The 17,519-nt window shown below is 37.9% G+C and overlaps 1 protein-coding gene across 1 annotated transcript in view; it reads right to left on the bottom strand.

Moving 5' to 3' along the window:
- The window catches only part of LOC127645101 (collagen alpha-1(XXI) chain-like), a 51,475-nt gene extending 33,956 nt beyond the window's left edge, over window positions 1-17,519 (bottom strand). Inside the window, exons 1-17 of the mRNA XM_052128631.1 lie at window positions 17,371-17,519; window positions 14,887-15,014; window positions 13,360-13,923; window positions 12,381-12,546; window positions 11,770-11,995; window positions 11,169-11,342; window positions 10,959-11,036; window positions 9,678-9,689; window positions 9,469-9,552; window positions 9,022-9,075; window positions 7,027-7,080; window positions 6,899-6,952; window positions 6,325-6,369; window positions 6,140-6,193; window positions 5,993-6,046; window positions 5,749-5,793; window positions 287-340 (exon numbers count right to left, since the gene is read on the bottom strand). Of these exons, the coding sequence (XP_051984591.1) occupies window positions 287-340; window positions 5,749-5,793; window positions 5,993-6,046; window positions 6,140-6,193; window positions 6,325-6,369; window positions 6,899-6,952; window positions 7,027-7,080; window positions 9,022-9,075; window positions 9,469-9,552; window positions 9,678-9,689; window positions 10,959-11,036; window positions 11,169-11,342; window positions 11,770-11,995; window positions 12,381-12,546; window positions 13,360-13,923; window positions 14,887-14,989 (1,821 nt within the window). The 5' untranslated portion in view covers window positions 14,990-15,014; window positions 17,371-17,519. The remainder of the gene's footprint in view (window positions 1-286; window positions 341-5,748; window positions 5,794-5,992; window positions 6,047-6,139; window positions 6,194-6,324; window positions 6,370-6,898; window positions 6,953-7,026; window positions 7,081-9,021; window positions 9,076-9,468; window positions 9,553-9,677; window positions 9,690-10,958; window positions 11,037-11,168; window positions 11,343-11,769; window positions 11,996-12,380; window positions 12,547-13,359; window positions 13,924-14,886; window positions 15,015-17,370) is intronic.

The raw sequence follows: 17,519 nt of genomic DNA, 5'->3' as shown, positions 1-17,519 counted from the left end.
TATTTCTTTTTTTATAATTGTTCTTTTTATGTTTCTTTTTCTTATTTCCACTGATATTTTTCATGCCCTCAGCTCCCTCTTGTGGCCCCTTGAGGGTGCACTAGACGGACATCTTTGACAGTGCCATGTCTCTCTGTTTATTCATTGGTTTCATTTCTCAAGTGTTTTCATGTTGCTTCAAAATACATTGTGGGTGCTGAATTAAAAGTGTGTAGAGGAAACAAAAAGGGGAATAAATATACAAAGTGGACAAATTTGATAAATGATGATGATTGAATAAACTCACAGGAATTCCTGGTTCTCCATCCGATCCAGCCACACCATTATCCCCTTTCTCTCCCTGAATGCAAAGAAAGAGGTAAAATGCTGTTAAAAGTCTTTGCATGAGTGTAAACAACATTAAAAAGCTTTTTCAGTATCTGAAATCAGAAACAAGAGTTTTTAATGTGGCCTCAGACTGCAAAAGTTGTAAATATTGCTGATTACGGACTGAGATGTGGGTAACTAAGGAGCTTGCGGATTGTATTAAGCTATAACAGACTATCAACTTGAGTTTTACCCACAATTACAGTATGCAAATTATCCAATGACTTTCAGGGAGGGTCAACTCTTTTAAATAGATTTCTGTAAATCATTTTCATGGTGCAATCTGTTGATTTAGACAAATGTCAACCTAAAGACTTCTTAAACAAAACACAAAAGCTTTTGTGATATATTTTTGAAATACTTACAGCAATTACTTACAGTATGTATTGTCAATTTACCATCTATACTGATCCTAACAGAAAGAACTGGAGTAGTGACTAGGTCAATTAATTATTTATTTTTGTAATTTTTTTTTTAGACCACTTCACCTTTTTTGGGGGTCATTGAAGTCTTAATTCCCACTCTTATTCCACTATTTAAAGAATGATTTTTGCAATGACTTAAATTCACCAGATTCTCATCAGAATATTCCAATCCATTTTTTTCTGCTGCAACGTTTGTTAACATCACGCATGTTTCTAAAAATGGAGAAAAATGGTAAGCCGTGCGTTAAAATTGCCACCATTCCTTAAATAATTATGGTACACTCCGCTAATTGCAGATATAATTAGAACTAGAACGTTTGCAGTTTCCCTGTAGATTACATTTTTACTAATGAAAAAACGAGAAATCAAACATTGAGAAGTTAAATATGCACACATACTAATTTCAAAGTAAGCATGGACAGAGCAAAGTCTTAGACAGTCTTTCATTAAAATCTAAACATGCTACACCCAAGCGTACTGAGAACTGCACAAAGTTATCTAAAGACTTTTTAGTCACTTTCCGAAGTACTAAATTACAAGCCATACACATATGGGAACCCTGCCTTGAGCTGTCCTCCTTTCCAGGGATGGTGGGCTGTGGATTCCCATCATGTGTGCTCAAAAATAGTATGCTTTTTCTGGTTACATGTGCATGTAATTTGTGTATGGTAAAACACACCTGACAGAAAATGCATGGTATGTTCAAAATAGCGTGACCATTTACTCATACTACTTATGCACTTAAGCAGTATCCACACTGTGCAAAGCATGCGACTCTCCTGTGCATGGAATACCCAGAGTGAATAAAACCATGTGATTTATAAGATACCAACAGTAATACTTTGTTGATATTACAAATCATATAAACAACTCTTCTGTCAACTTATATAGTTCATTAGCCTGATTAGGCTGTTTACGGTTGCTAAACATCCAATTCGAATTTTAGAGTCGGAACTACTCGATTTATAACATGCAATTTAACGGGTGTTGAGCTCATCATTCTTTAAGGTACAAATGCTAGCGTTTTGGTCTTTCCTGTTGTTTCACAAGCGAATGCATGCACGTGTTGACTTTACCCTGAGGGTTTGACATTTGAAAAAGACCTCACACAAAGCATGTTCTCGATACATGACAAACAATAATTGTACCTTCTACCATTCCTCTGCATTTATATCCAGGAGAAGGTTAATTAAATATAATTTATGAGATTCCAGATAACTTTTATCACTTTAAACCTTTTGGTGGCACTTTTTATGTATCCCCTGGACTTCTGATGCAGGTGAAACATAAACAACAACCCATCTCCTTGCATACACAGTCTACATAGACACAATCCCCAGTAGCTCTTTGGTCTGGTGTCTGTGTGTTTCAGTTTCTTTTAACAGCCAATATGCATTTATGCCTGTATGTCACAATTAGAGGCTGTTTCCAGTGTTGGCACACCCTTACTAGGGAGCCTTTCTTCTGGTTCACCACATGAAACCGAGTGTTGGTTAATTAATCACCCCTCAGCCGGCTGAAGGAACCTGGTGTGACCGCCACAGCGAGCAGTTCTGTCTCAGATCCAAAGCGGGAATGGAAGGAACGTGATTCTAGTGATCCTGTCCAATTCATTTTTCATTCACAACAGAAAGGTTTTGACTACATATGCTGGCAATCAGCCTTTGTAAATGTGTTGACAGCTGTGCCACTAAAAAAAGTGTTACATTATAATTAGCTTGTCACACAATTTCTTGCATGAATTCCAAATATACTACTTCAAGCATAATCCTTGTCAGTCCATGTTAGTACTAAGATAAAAACAAAACTGTCTTCGCAATTATTCATAAAAGTGCAGGGCTGGACTGGTAATCTGGCATGCCGGGCATTTTCCCGGTGGGCCGACACACTTTGGGGCTGATCAGGGGAGGACTGGCCATCTGGAGAACTGAGCAGGCCAGTGGGTCGGCCGCGAAATGGGCTGAGATAAGGTCAAATGTGCCGCCACTTTATGCAAAACAGACCACAAAACGGCGCCACGATATGCCGAAAAGGACAGTGAACCCCCCACAGCCACTTCAAGTTACACCCCCTTTGGATTACAAAGTGATTGTAATTAGAGTCGACCGATAGTGGATTTTGGTGATACCGATATCTAAGGTGATGGAAAAGACTGATAACCGATTTATCTGCTGATAGTTTTTTAAATTGATTTATAGAAAAATTCTAAGTCTTTTCTTACTTTGACGGACACAGACATTGAGGCTATACGATCCAAAATTCATATTCCAGTAATTTATTGTTCAACCAAAATCACAATAATAACCAGAAATAAATGAAGATTTGTTGCATAATGCTGGACTTTTAAACTACAAACAAGCCCGGAATACATGTGCTTATTTTGAAATGACGGAGATTTGCTCTATTGCATTACAATCGCCTACATTTAAGTATTTACCAGTGAAGTAAATGGTAGTGCGTCACTAAATTTCTTAGAATGAGATTTAGGTCCTTGGTGGAAAACAGATACAGAAGATTGAAAGTAGATCTGAGCGCAGATTCTGCAGTATGTCTGGAAAAATCTACTCAAATCTCAGCTCAAGTACTTCAAGAGAGAAAAAACACTAACGAAATCTCTTAAATATCTCAATTCTTTCTCCTAGCCAGCATATCAACCTAAAAAAAGGTCCAGTATTCTCAAGAGATTCTTAATGTACTCATTCTGTATTTGAAAAGATACCATTGCAAACACCACATCAAATTGTACAGAGAATAATTAGAGCTACTATACATTATCCACATTCATTTTAATTAACTTTATTGCTCCAAAAGAATTATAGAGTGGAGACTTACATGACAAAACTATAAGGAACTATAAGTCTCTTGAAGTATAAAAGAGCAGCATCTGAGCAATAACAAAAAATCCCTCTCAGGTTACCTACCACCCCTCTGTGATTAACTATACAAAGTTTACAATATTCATCACATGAGTTTTTCATTTTCACAGTGACATTTAAAAATAGCGAGGTGCTGGTTTTATATGTGCAGACTTAGTTTGTAAAGAAGAAACCACTAGATCCTGTTTGCTGATAAGCTAAAGAGCAAGTCAACGTAATGCAATCCACCCCCATAAATGAGCTTCGCCGTGATACACAAACTTCAGAAAATGCCATGTTTATCTTAAAACATTCACCTACAATAATGCTAAACCTTAGCTGACGTAAAATTGAACACAGAATTACTTTGGCTGGCATGGCTCTATGTGCTTATATTTATATACAGCAGAGAGCTGTACTGTATCATTGGCCCATCATAATTTGGTGTTTGAGTTTCTATATTTAGACAACATGTCTGTCTACTGCTGGCTAAAAGCTAAGAAAAATGTCACAAGGGGGGTAAAAAAATAGACAAGGCCACAAATATGCCCTAAAGCTTAAAGTAACCCAGACTTTCTTATGAGAGAACACATCTGATCTTATCCTTAAGACATCTGATGATTTACACCCGTGTTGCTTGAAATACAGGGTGAAATGCAGAGTTATCTGTAAATGTAGCGTACTGTAGTGTATAACAACAGAAAGTCTAGCTAACATTGAATCAATCTAATGGAAAAATGTCCAAGTAAAACAATTCACCACAAAATCAAAAGAAAAAATATACAAATGAAATGAAAGAGGGACAGTTCAGTCAAAAATGAAAATTCTCTCTTCATTTACTTGCCCTCGTGCTATCCTAGATGTGTGACTTTTTTTCTTTTGCAGAAAACAAATGAAGGTTTTTAGAATAATATTTAATCTCTGTAGGTCTATGCAATGCAAGTGAATTGTGGCCAGAACTCTGAATGTACAATAAGCACATAAATGCAGAATAAAAGTGATTCATGACTCCAGTGGTTAAATCGATGTCTTAGGAAGCTATACAATAGGTGTGGGTGAGGAATCGAGTCCTTTGACCAGCCTTAACCAGTAGGCGGTGTTACGCAAGGAGAATTCAAATCTACAAAAAACAAAAGAATGTGGAAGTGAAATTGAAAGTGGAGATATATAGTGAATAAGGACTTAAATATTGACCTGTTTCTCACCCACACTTATATCGCTTTAGAAGATATGGATTACACGTAAACCACAGGAGTCATATTGATTACTTTTAGGCTGCCTTTGTGCTTTTTAAGCTTCAAAATTTTGGAAGTTTTGCATTGTTTGTATTGTCTTTGTCTGTGTTCTGCAGTCACAAATATTTGGGATGGTAATATTTATAAATTTATAAATCAAATGATGAGAGTATTTTTGTTTTGGGGTGAACTATCCCTTTAAGACATTAGATAGACAGACAGACAGACAGACAGACAGACAGACAGACAGACAGACAGATAGATAGATAGATAGATAGATAGAAAATAGTAAGAGTAACAGACAGACAGACAGACAGACAGACAGATAGATAGATAGACAGAAAATAGTAAGAGTAACAGACAGACAGACAGACAGACAGACAGACAGACAGATAGATAGAAAATAGTAAGAGTAACAGACAGACAGACAGACAGACAGACAGACAGACAGACAGACAGACAGACAGATAGATAGATAGATAGATAGATAGATAGATAGATAGATAGATAGATAGATAGATAGATAGATAGATAGATAGATAGATAGATAGATAGATAGATAGATAGAAAAGAGTAATAGATAACAGACATATAGATATATAGAAAGGAATAATAAATGACAGACAGACAGATAATAGATGGATAGATAGAAGAGAAATAAATGACAGACAGGCAGGCAGACAGACAGACAGGGAGAGAGAGAGAGAGAGAGAGAGAGAGAGAGAGAGAGACACTCTACATTCAGTATAAAGAGTATAATATGACATGTTTTTGACTGGATTTGTGAGATTCAACTTTTAAGAAAAGTAGTGAAATGGAGTTTCGATTTAAATATGGAAAGTTTTTTGAGGCCCATATAGGCCTTACCTTTGGACCAGCAAACCCAGGTAGACCAGGTACCCCACGTTCACCCTGCACAGGAGACATTAAACATTAGAAACAGGAAAACTTCCATCAAAGACTTTGTTTTTTTAATTTTCCATTCTGAATTCTGATTCTTTATTCTGTAAAATGGAAACAAAAGGAACATATGTGCAGAGGAGAGTAAAAATTGTTAGCTCTCAGCATTAGATTTTTCTAGCCTTAGCATTTAGCAGTTGAGATTTCTTACAATCGGCCCAGGTTTTCCAGGTGGTCCCATTTCTCCTCGTTCTCCTGGGATTCCCTACAAGTTCAGAGAGTTTGTATAAACAACAACCATGTTTGGTGAACATTTCTTGTATTGATCAACTAATTCAATGGGATATCTTTTCTTCACCTTGGTTCCTTGCATTTCAATGTCATCTAACTCCGGTTTGGAAAATCCAGAGCCCTAAAATGGAATTTCACATTAAATAAATTAAGTTATTGTGGCCTCGCCTTACTAAGAAGAGTTATGCACACAACATACAAATAAACCTACAGGAAAGTTAAGAATAAATGTATACAACATTTGAAACTCACTATGGGTTCTGATGACCCCGGTGGTCCTGGTGGACCCATCTCTCCCTGTTAAAAGATTGAGGATAAGGACAGTAATATGTTACAAGCCATTATATATATGCAGATTTAAGAGATTTATGAAAATACTGTAACTGCACCCAACATTTGTATGCCATGTCCAGCTACATGATGCCAACAGTATTTCATTCATATAAGTTTATTCATTTACATTTATGCATTTGGATTTGGCGGATGCTTTTATCCAAAGCGAATTACAGAGCCCTTATTACAGGGACAATCCCCCCGGAGCAACCTGGAGTTAAGTGCCTTGCTCAAGGACACAATGGTGGTGGCTGTGGGGATCGAACCAGCAACCTTCTGCTTAACAGTTATGTGCTTTAGCCCACTACGCCACCACCACTCCATTTGACAGATGCTTTCATCCGAACTGACTTACAATGAATTCAAGGCATCAAACCCATGACATTGGCATTGCTTTTGCCATGCTTTAGCTGGTGGGCTACAGAAAAACACTCATAAATCATAGTCATAACACTTCTAACTACATCTATTTCTACCGGAAAGTGAAACATACTTTGGGTCCGTCCAGTCCCCGTTCCCCTTTTTGTCCTTGCTCACCTACTTCACCCTGTAAATGGAAGAATAAAACAATTACCGTGAATCTTTTAGGATATCAGAATCTGTACTTGACATTTTACTCACTTTGTGCCCATTTTGACCGGGCTCTCCTAGTGCTCCCTTCTCCCCCGGCTTCCCCTGGTAGACAAATAGATTACACCAGTTACACATGGCAATATGCGCATGTTTTTTGCCACTGTTTCTGTTATAAGCAGGACAATTTTGTCAAACATATAGCATTCAAGTGCGTGATAATTGCTTCTCAACATTATGATTCTAAAACACCAGAAATGATATTGTATTTCAAATGTCAGTGCTCGTTCTGGAAGAGAGACATTAATGCATCTGAGGAAAAATGCAGTACTTTTATTACAAAAGTAGAGTACAGGTTTCATTAAAATGCTTAATGTGATTTTCCCTTGTGATAAACACTATTAACTTCCAAAACAATGCTGTAATCCATGGAGAAATTCACTATTTTCATGTTAAGCATTTTCTCTCCCATAAAACATCCATTATAATGCATGCTTGCTTAAAATAATACGTAGACTTGCACTAAGACAGTGGTCCCGAAATGTTTTTTTGTGATATATACTTTTTAACACATTATTCATATACTGTACTGTCTACTAACTGATGAACCCAATTTTAAATGGAAAGCAGGTTTGTTGAGCTGTAAAAACAGAAAAGTCTTAAAGGGATAGTTCACCTAAAAATGAAAATTCTCTAATCATTTACTCACACTCATGCCAACCTAGATGTGTAAGACGTTTGCTCTACTGCTGAACAAAAACAAAGATTTTTAGAAGAATTTCTCAGCTCTGTTGGTCCTCATAATGCAAGTGAATGGTGACCAGATCTTTGAACCGCCATAAAGGCAGAATAAAAGTTATCCATATAACTCCAGTGGTTACATTTATTTCTGATTTGTGCTGATGAGAAACAGATCAATGTTTCAAAGTCCTTATTTTTTTAATAAATTCTCCTCTCTGCCAAGTAGGTGGTGATATGCACGAAGAATGTGAATCACTAAAAACACAAGAAGAATGGAAAGTGGAAATTGATAGTAAAAAAGGACTTAAATATTTATCTGCCTTTATGTGATTTCAAGCTTCAAAATATTAGAACCCATTCATTTGCATTGTGAGGACTTACAGAGCTCAGATATTCTTCTAAAAATCTTCCTTTGTGTTGTGCTGAAGAAAGAAAGTAATACACATCTGGGATGGCATGAGGGTAAATAATGAGAGAATTTTCAATTTTTTGGTTAATTATTCCTGTAAGCTGAATCATGGGACAGGAAACAATTTTTTTTCTCCATTAATTGCAGGTTTGTTCTTTCAGCTGTTCACACCAAACATGCTTTTGCATCCCTCTGTGCTGTTTTTAAACTGTTTTCCTATGTAAACAAGCTCTCAGTGGACCTCTTTAACCATTTCGCAGCATCTCAAGCAGGAGCCCCACTGAAACAAAGTCCCATATTTAGAGCAGGATTGTCCAGAATACTGCCTGGCAGAATGTTGGCAACCCTAAACACGTAAGTACATGTTGACCAGAATGATAGCCACAACATTCAACATTCACTTTTCTTGCATCTTTTGTCCATACATACAGTGAAAGTGAATGGTAACTGAGGTCATTTTGCCTAACATCTCATTTTGAGTTCCACAGAAGTCACATGGTTTACAACAACGTAAATGATGAACTTTCCTTTTTCTGAAGAAAATGTAAGCAGTGCCTGCCTGTATAAAACAATAATGTTGTAGCTGCCCTATCGCATTTCTAGGGAGAGTGGTTTCTAGGCGGTAACTAAGGTGTTCTGGCTGGTTGCCAGGGCATTACTAGTGTCCAATTGGTCACTAAGGTGGTCTGATGATTACTAGTGTGTTCATGGTGGTTGTTAGGGTATCTCTTTGCATTTACTTAGTGTTAAGGGTGATCGCCAGTGTGTTGTTAGGTGGTTGCTAAGCTATACAGTATTTTGGGTGGTTGCTTTGGTCGAATCCTAAGTATAAGTAATACTGTAGTAATAGTGATGCTTGCCTTGGTAAACACCACTAACAATTATCTTGTACTCACAGGTTTTCCATCAGGGCCAGGTGGTCCCTCTCTGCCTTTCTCCCCTCGGAAGCCCTGGAAACAGCGAGGCATTTATCTCAGAGTAAAAAGATGACCCAGCAAAAACAATCATTTGTCTTTTTAAAGTGTCATGTAAACAATTTATTCTGATTGACTAGTCCAATTTTTGCCTACATCATGCAATTGTAGCTTTTTAACTAACAGCATTAAAAAAGATTAATACATGCAGTATATATTGTTCATTGTTTATTCTTGAATGTTAATGAATGGAACTTTATTTTAAAGTGTATCTAAATATTCACATACACTATACTCACAAGTATTACGTGTTGTGTCATGTATACTTGCATAGACAAATGAAGACTTAAGCTTGATGCGACAATAAAGGGATTTGATTGATTTGACGATAACGGTGCATGTAAATATACACACAAACTTAAAACTGACCATCGGCCCTGGAAGGCCAGGTAGGCCTGGTTTACCACTTGGGCAATCACACACATCTACAGCAGGAGAGCGCTCCACAGGACACTGGGGGTAAAACACATTATCCATCAAAAAGAGCAACCACACAAGTTCAAATAACTAAATCAATCAAAACTAAAAAAACATTTTGAACATTTTAAAAACAGGAATAGTTAAGTTGGGTATCTTACCCTGTCATCATCCTATGACGACAAAAAAAAAAAAGAAAAAAAGGAAAAATGAATTACAGTGGGAAAGAAATGACTTGTGACATAAAATGCTTAACATGATTTACCGAATTAGGGTGTGCTGCTTTACTATCAACAACCTTGTTGTTCCTGGAACAACATTTCTATCAACCAATCAGATTTTAGGGTTAGATTTATGAAAAGGATAAAGCTTAGGGTTGGTGTTAAATTTTTTTTTTTTAAATGTGTTAACTGTGTACAAGTTAGTTTTACGTTGAAATGATGGTAAGGGCGGGTATAATGATTAGGTATATTCTATGATTTTGATCCTGGACCAACAAAATATCTTAATTCATGATTATATACTGGTAAGCTTGTGACAAGGAGGAGGGCGTGGCCGGGCCATGATGATGCACAGCCAGCGTTGAATCTGCTGATCAGCGGGAGAGCGAGATAAAAGGGAACTGGAGGCGCCGGTTCCCGCCTCCTCCTTGCCCATCCTTTATCTGTTATAGTGGTGCCAAAACCCGGGAGGGAGGAGGGATTGGCTGTCACAGAGTCCTTGCCACAGCCATCCACCAGGGGAGCAGCTGCGGCCATCTGCCTGGGGACGGAGGGGTCCTACCAGCCACTGAGAGCTGGAGGAACCGCTGCTGTCCACCGAAGAAGGGGAAGAGCGGTTCCATCCGCCAGGGGCCAGAGGACTCGCTGCCATCCACCAGGGGAGGTCGTTGTCTGCCAGAGGGCGGAGGAGCGGTTGAGGACCGGGCGACAGCACGTCGGGTATCCGGTAAGCAAGTTCTTCTCTTTCCTCTCTCTTTCCGTGACTCTGCTCGCACTTTCCCTCTCCCTATGCCTCTTCTTGTCTCTCCCCCAGGTTCACAGGAGGTGGTATGGACCACCAGCTGACAGAACAGCCGAAAGGGCAGGGTTTCCCCTCCAGATATGGTGGGGGGGGGGTGTAGTTGGTCAGACCAGTGGCGGTGGAGGACTGTGATGAGGAGGAGGGCGTGTCCAGGCCGTGATTATGCATGGCTGGCGCTGAATCAGCTGATCACCGGAAGAGCGAGATAAAGGGGAGCTGGAGGCGCCGGTTCGAGGGAGAGAGAGACGCACGCGGCCGTGTTGCATGTGTGTCTGTGTTTGTTTGTTTTATTTGAGTTTCTTATTAAACTTTGTTTATTGTTCAGCCAGTTCCTCCTTGCCCATCCTTTATCTGTTACAAAGGTATATCATGATGTACAGCATATAACCTGAGCTAATAGTGAGTCGATACAAACTTACCACAGATAAAATTTCGCATGCCGTTTCTCGTTCACTCTGTAAAGGGTCACAGTATAGTCGCAACTTCTGCAGCACAATCTAACACAGAAACACAATACATAAACAACATGCTGATCCAACTGTTTGTGGGACGTTATCATGGTAACAAACTTCATTGGGTTGGGCAGGTGTGTTGGACAGAACTATGAAAATGTTGATGGAGTCACTCACAGGGACTGTTGTCTGTATATTTACTTTCTTGGCCACCTGGGTCTTTCCATTAATGTAAATGGGAACCATTGGATCTAAGAGCTGCTCCTCCACATATGCACCGTCAACGAAACAAGTGATGCGTTTGGGTTTCACCAGCAACTTCAATTGGTGCCAATCAGTGTCAAAGAGCCTCTATGGAAATATAGATCAAACTGTAAATGTACATTTCAGTCCCCTCATTTATAAAAATACACATCCTAATGAATAACAGACTGCATAATACACAATAAATATGATTTTACATTTATTTTAATGACAACTGAAATTTTTTACTGTATGGATATTAAAAAAAAAGGCTGATTCACAATTTGAATGCCCTAAACTTGAGTACGCAATTCGCTGGTGATGGCAATTGGCAAAGTACATACTTTACAGTGTGTAGCAAGACAGCACTCCAGTAATGGGACAAGCTACATCACAGACCCCATTATCAGTTTGGCGTACTATTTTTTTATGTAGTATCATTTGTGATGCACCATTCTAGGACAGACCGTATGGATAGAATGGACACAGCCAGCATTTTTCATTAGATGTAAAAATGAATTGTGATTTAATGAACCTGGATGCCTCTGTCATTAAATATGACTGCCTGCTCTTTCTTCAGGGTGCTGGTGCAGGTGAAGGTGATGGATTTGTCTGCTCCGTTAATGGTTACGACAACCTGTTTGACCCCATCCTGAGACAACACCCTCAAAAGGTCAAACTTCATCCGGTGAGCTGGGTTCTTTAAGCGCAGTGTGGCCACAAACACATAGGCTGGAGGAAGGCCTTCTGGAAATATCTTGCTGTGAAGTACATCAGTTTGTCATAGTGAAGAGCAGAGTACCATGAATCAACATGCAGCTCCCTCCCTCCCTCTGTCCATCCATCTGTCTACATTTACGTTTAAGCATTTGGCAGAAGTTTTTATCCAAAGTGACTTACAGTGCATTTATTACAGGGACAATCCCCCGGAAAAACCTGGAATTAAGTGTCTTGCTCAAGGATACAATGGTGGTGGCCGTGGGGGATCGAACCAGCGACCTTCTGATTAACAGTTATGTGCTTTAGCCCACTACGCCACCAACACTCTAGTCTATCTGATGGTTTATCCATCCATGCATCTATCCATCTATGTCTGTCTGTCTGTCTGATGGTTTATCCATCCGTCATGAGTGACCAAAGAATCACCTGGTATTGTGAGTGATGTCCAGATGAGGGCTGAGCAGTGACGCTCTCTCTGATATCAAAGAACCCTGAACCTTCTGAGCCACCTCCTCTATTCTCATAATGCTCATTAGATCAAATCCCTTTTGATCGTTCACTGTCCCAGAGATCCGCTTCGGACACACCGACTCTGTGAATGAGAGAGCTTCAAAATCTACAGACAATCTACAACTTTCAAGATTCATTTTAACCACTGTGTGACACTTTGCCACTTAAAAATCACGTTTCTTAAGTATGTTCTGTTGTTATTAGCATGTAATTTTGTTTAGTTTGTCCTTAGAAATCAAAAATCACAAATGAGATGTCTCGGTTGTTTCTCTAGGATAGAAATGAGACTTCCTGCTTCTCACAAACAGTATTTCTACTCCTAAGACCCAAGTAATTTAACAAATGTCTCCTGTAGAGATCTCAACAATGTCTCAAACTGTTCTCAGATTGTGCTCAAAATATCAAAGAGATCTCCATATGAACTACACCAATTTTCAATCAATTATTTCACGACCAAATTTTCTGAGCTATGGTCTTACATTCATAGCTCTATATTCTTACTGTATGTCAACAATTGTCTTAATTCCATCAATTCTTACAGTATGTCTCTCAAGGTATTTTAAAAGAAACATCCAAGACTAATTATAAACATACCAGTAAATGTATCACAACTAAGAACTCCATTATATTTTCTGAGCTATCAAAGATCAACATTTGAGCAATAAAAAATTTAAACAAATGATCATACGGTCACAAAACAACAGAAAATGGGTGTAAATCCATGTAAAATTTAATAATCATTGGTCAAAAGATAAAAGCTGTTTGAATCATGGCAGAAGAGCATCAGTTTTAGCATTTAACAGAAGGATTGGGCCAGTGGGATTCCAAGTTTGCATTACTATAATATCATAACAGTTATACAAGAGAGCACCTTCCAAATTCAAGCATGACTTACCCTCGCACAGTTTCTGCTCCATCAGGTCCCAAATGGATTCAATGGAGCTGTAGTCTTCCACGTGAAGCACATAAGTAGATGGTGGCTTGTTAGCCATGGACACTAACTCAGATTTGGTGATTTCATTTCCCACACCAACTGCAAACAAAACAATATTCTGTGCCATGGCCTCCATGGCAGCATCCTCAACATCATCTTGTGAACGGCCATCTGTGAGAACCACAGCAATACGGTTCCTGGCAGACTGGGAGGTGCGGTTAGGCATCCCAAAGACATGGTCTGTGGCAAACTTGATGGCACGGCCAGTCCGAGTGTTGCCCCCCAGGTATGGGATGGAGGCGATGGCCTTAACCAGTTCTTGATTATTGTGGTGCTTTCCCAGGGGAATCTCTAGTCGAGGCGTGTCGCTGTACTGGACGACCGCCACCTGAGTGTGTCTGGTGCTCACGTCAAAGCCATTGGTGATGTTGATGAGCCAGCGTTTGGCTGTTTCAAAGTTGGGGACTCCCAAGCTTGAGGAGCCATCAATTATGTATGCAATGTCATTTGGAGTTGTGCTACAACCTGCAAGACCAGGAAGATGTTTGCAAAAAGGGTCAAGTTACTTAATCAAATGTAGGGGAAAATCAAGTAATTTGAGCCCCTTTTTGACAGTCATCTCAATATCGAAAAGTTGTCTAATTGACCTGAATTCACCCTATTCCATGAAGTCGAGAACAACCAATACATATTACCAAAATATTGGTTCTGTGGTTTAGCCAAAAACTATTTTAAATAAAAGTATAAAGCAATCACATTTGAATGCAGCTTAAAATTGTCAATTTGCTTCGATAATTTTAAACCATTTGACTAATGTTTTATACACAGGGTTTCTGTCATGAGTGGTTGCTGAGATGTAGGATCTATTTGCAGGCTTTAATAACAATACTGACAGTGAACCAACAAACGGGAACACAAAACAACAACAAACAAGAACTGACAAAGGAATGCAAAATCTAAAGGGTATTTATGCAACAAAACAAAAAGCGAATGAGGGAATGGAAAACAGGCGAGAACAATCAGGAACAGATGGCATTGATAAGGGTAGTGCACACTGGGAAATGTAGGCCGGGGGAAACACTTCAAAATAAGAGTCCTAGGAAAAACAAGGGAGACAGTGTGACAGTTTCCACCATTTTTGACCTTTCAAGTCATTTGGGATTGCTGGATCTGTTTTTTTTTATTATTATTTTGATTCAGACCAATTTGCTAATGAATCATTAAAAAAACATTTTTAGATATATAAAATCACTATCACTATGTTTTGAAATAAAGTTTTACTGTACTCTAGACAAGAACAAAATCTAGCTGATGAGATATTTTTAGGAAGGGGAATACTAGAAAAATTTATATTCGCTATAAAAATTTACAATTGTATTTATTTATTTATTTTCTTGACTTCATCAGGACTGGAAATCACAGTTTTAGAAATCCCAGATATTTCCAGGAATCCTGTATTGAGGTGAAACTAGGAATTAAATAACAAACCAGCTTGAGTGTCCTCTTGCTGTAGTCCTCTGATGTGCGGCAAGAAAACAAAGACAATCAGTGAACTAATCGTCCATGTCCTCATGGTATGGCAGCAGAACATCAAACCAAGCAGCAGGTAGAAAATCCTGCAAGGAAGATGAAATAACCTAATGTATCATAACCTAATGGGCGAATCAATCCAGCTGGTCAGTATCAGACTGTTAATATCTAAAAATTGTATCATTTTATACTGGAGTTCATACATATATTGGCCTCAAAAAGTATTTGAACATGTGAGCAATGCTTAAAAATGTATGACTGTCATTGCATTATATACTATTACATAACAAACTATCAAACCAAGTGGCATTTATGTTAAAGAAAGATAGCACAAGTACAATTTCCAAGCAAAACATTTCACACAAAGAAGTTGTGCAATATAAAATAGTAGTCAACCAATTGTGGATTTTGCCGATACCAAGAAGTAAGGTGGTGTAAAAGGCAGATAACCTATTAATCTGCCAATAGTTTTTAAAATCGATTTATGGAATGGAGGAGAATTTCCTTACTAAGACAATCACAGACATAAAGAGACACACAGAGGCTACAAGTGGGATTTTCTCACACAACAGTCTCTTGAATTTACTCCGAATGGTGCCAAAAGCAAAAAACATCCAGTGAGCGGCAGTTCTGTGGACAGAAATGCCTTGTTGATGAGAGAGGTCAACAGAGAATGCTCAGTCTGGTTTAAACAGACAACGTCTACAGTAACTCAGATAACCGCTCTGTACAATTGTTGGCACTGTTTTGGCGGCACAAAAGGGACCTACACAATATTAGGCAGATGGTTTAAATGTTGTAGCTGATTGATGTATACACACAAACACACACAGACACATACATAAATATTATATATATATATATATTAGGGCTGTCGATTTAATGCATTAATTCAGTGCAATTAATTTGATAAAAAAATAATGCGTTAAAAAAAATTACGCAATTAATCGCAATGCCCCCGCCAGTAATAAGGAAGATTCCTGAGAAATGCAAGCTTGTAGTACCACCTGTTTACTCCAGAGGGCAGTAAGTGAAACTTCAGCTGTATGAGCAACACACAGTTTATACAGTGAAGAAAACAACCCAGCAGCAGAACAACACAAACATGTGTTACGTTCTTGCGTTCAAAACACGTGATTGAGCGCAAATCCGAACTAAGTGATCTCAAGATGTGTTCTAAGTATTAAACTATATTTAACTTGACACAGTGACCTAAACATTTTATGTTTATGACGCAACGTACCCGAGATGCAACACAAGCATGTCTGACGCAGGTGTACATTGACGGGCTCTTAAACAAGCCCTCATAATAAAATCTCCAACTGATTGGCAAATTCACTTGTGAAATGGATTGCTGTGAACTGTGTGCCAATGATTGACTTATGATCAATAATATGGTAGTAAACAATACATTGTATATTGTTTTACAAATGATTAACTCTTCTGCCACAAGAATTTAATGCATTTTAATTATCTGAATACTTTTTTATTTTATATATATATATATATATATATATATATAATTTTTAAATGTTTAAAGATAACAATGTATCATTATTTCATCATTATATATTTAATTATTTTTATATGAGGGGCTTTCTCAGCAAATATTTGTAAATACGTTTAATCGCGATTCATTAATCAGGACATCATGTAATTAATTCAATTAAAATGTTTTAATTGATTGACAGCCCTAATATATATATATTTCCACCAGATCAGTTTTTAGTTTATTTACTATTTTTAATTCCTATTTTTATTAGTATTTACAAGATATGAAGTTGGAGGAACGATGTGCTCGTATTTTTCTTTCCATGCTATTCAAGTGACAAGAGGGAAAAAAAAACATTATCTGCAAATTTCTGCATACATTTTTGCAGATTACAATGGTTCCAAAAAGCAACCATCGACACGATTCATTGATAACCGATATATTGGTTTTCCTCTAATATTAAACAATAGCTATAATGTTAATGTTCTGAACTAGGCCTGTGGTTACTCTGCTAGGACACCTGTGTGAGCTCGACTTCATACAGTACTTCCACTAAAAATCACCTGGAGATCAGTCTGTTAAAAGTTATTTAAAACATGTCTTGGAGAAGTGAAATTAGTTCTGAGAAAAGCTAGCATGATTTGTTTGTAAATGCAAATGTAATTTGACTGACATTTATACATTTGTAACTATGGCTTAAGTCTCCAAATTCTGATATGGAGTGCCACTGATATGTTCTGAAACATTATATGAAAACTCAATCAGATGGTAATCCTATGTTATTTTGAGACCACGGTGCTGTTTGATTTACCATATTATACTATGGATCTTAAATGGTACTAAAAGGTACCACCATGGTATTTTTATGGTAATACATAAAAGAGTGTAATATTAACAAAACATCAAATATTCCAATAAGCATATAAAACATGCAATTAGCATTTACTCACCAACAATGGGACTTCTGAATCTCAGAAATGTAGTTGGTCACCACCAACAAGATATGTGGCTAAAAAAACAGCCAAGTGTTTTCTAGTGTTTTCTCAACACTAACATGAATTATAGTCCAGTGCTGTTGACAACAGTGTTCGCATGGCTA

This window comes from Xyrauchen texanus, chromosome 6 (assembly GCF_025860055.1).
Source record: "Xyrauchen texanus isolate HMW12.3.18 chromosome 6, RBS_HiC_50CHRs, whole genome shotgun sequence".
In the NCBI taxonomy this organism is placed as follows: Eukaryota; Metazoa; Chordata; class Actinopteri; order Cypriniformes; family Catostomidae; genus Xyrauchen; species Xyrauchen texanus.
This window is presented reverse-complemented; position numbering and strand designations above follow the sequence as displayed.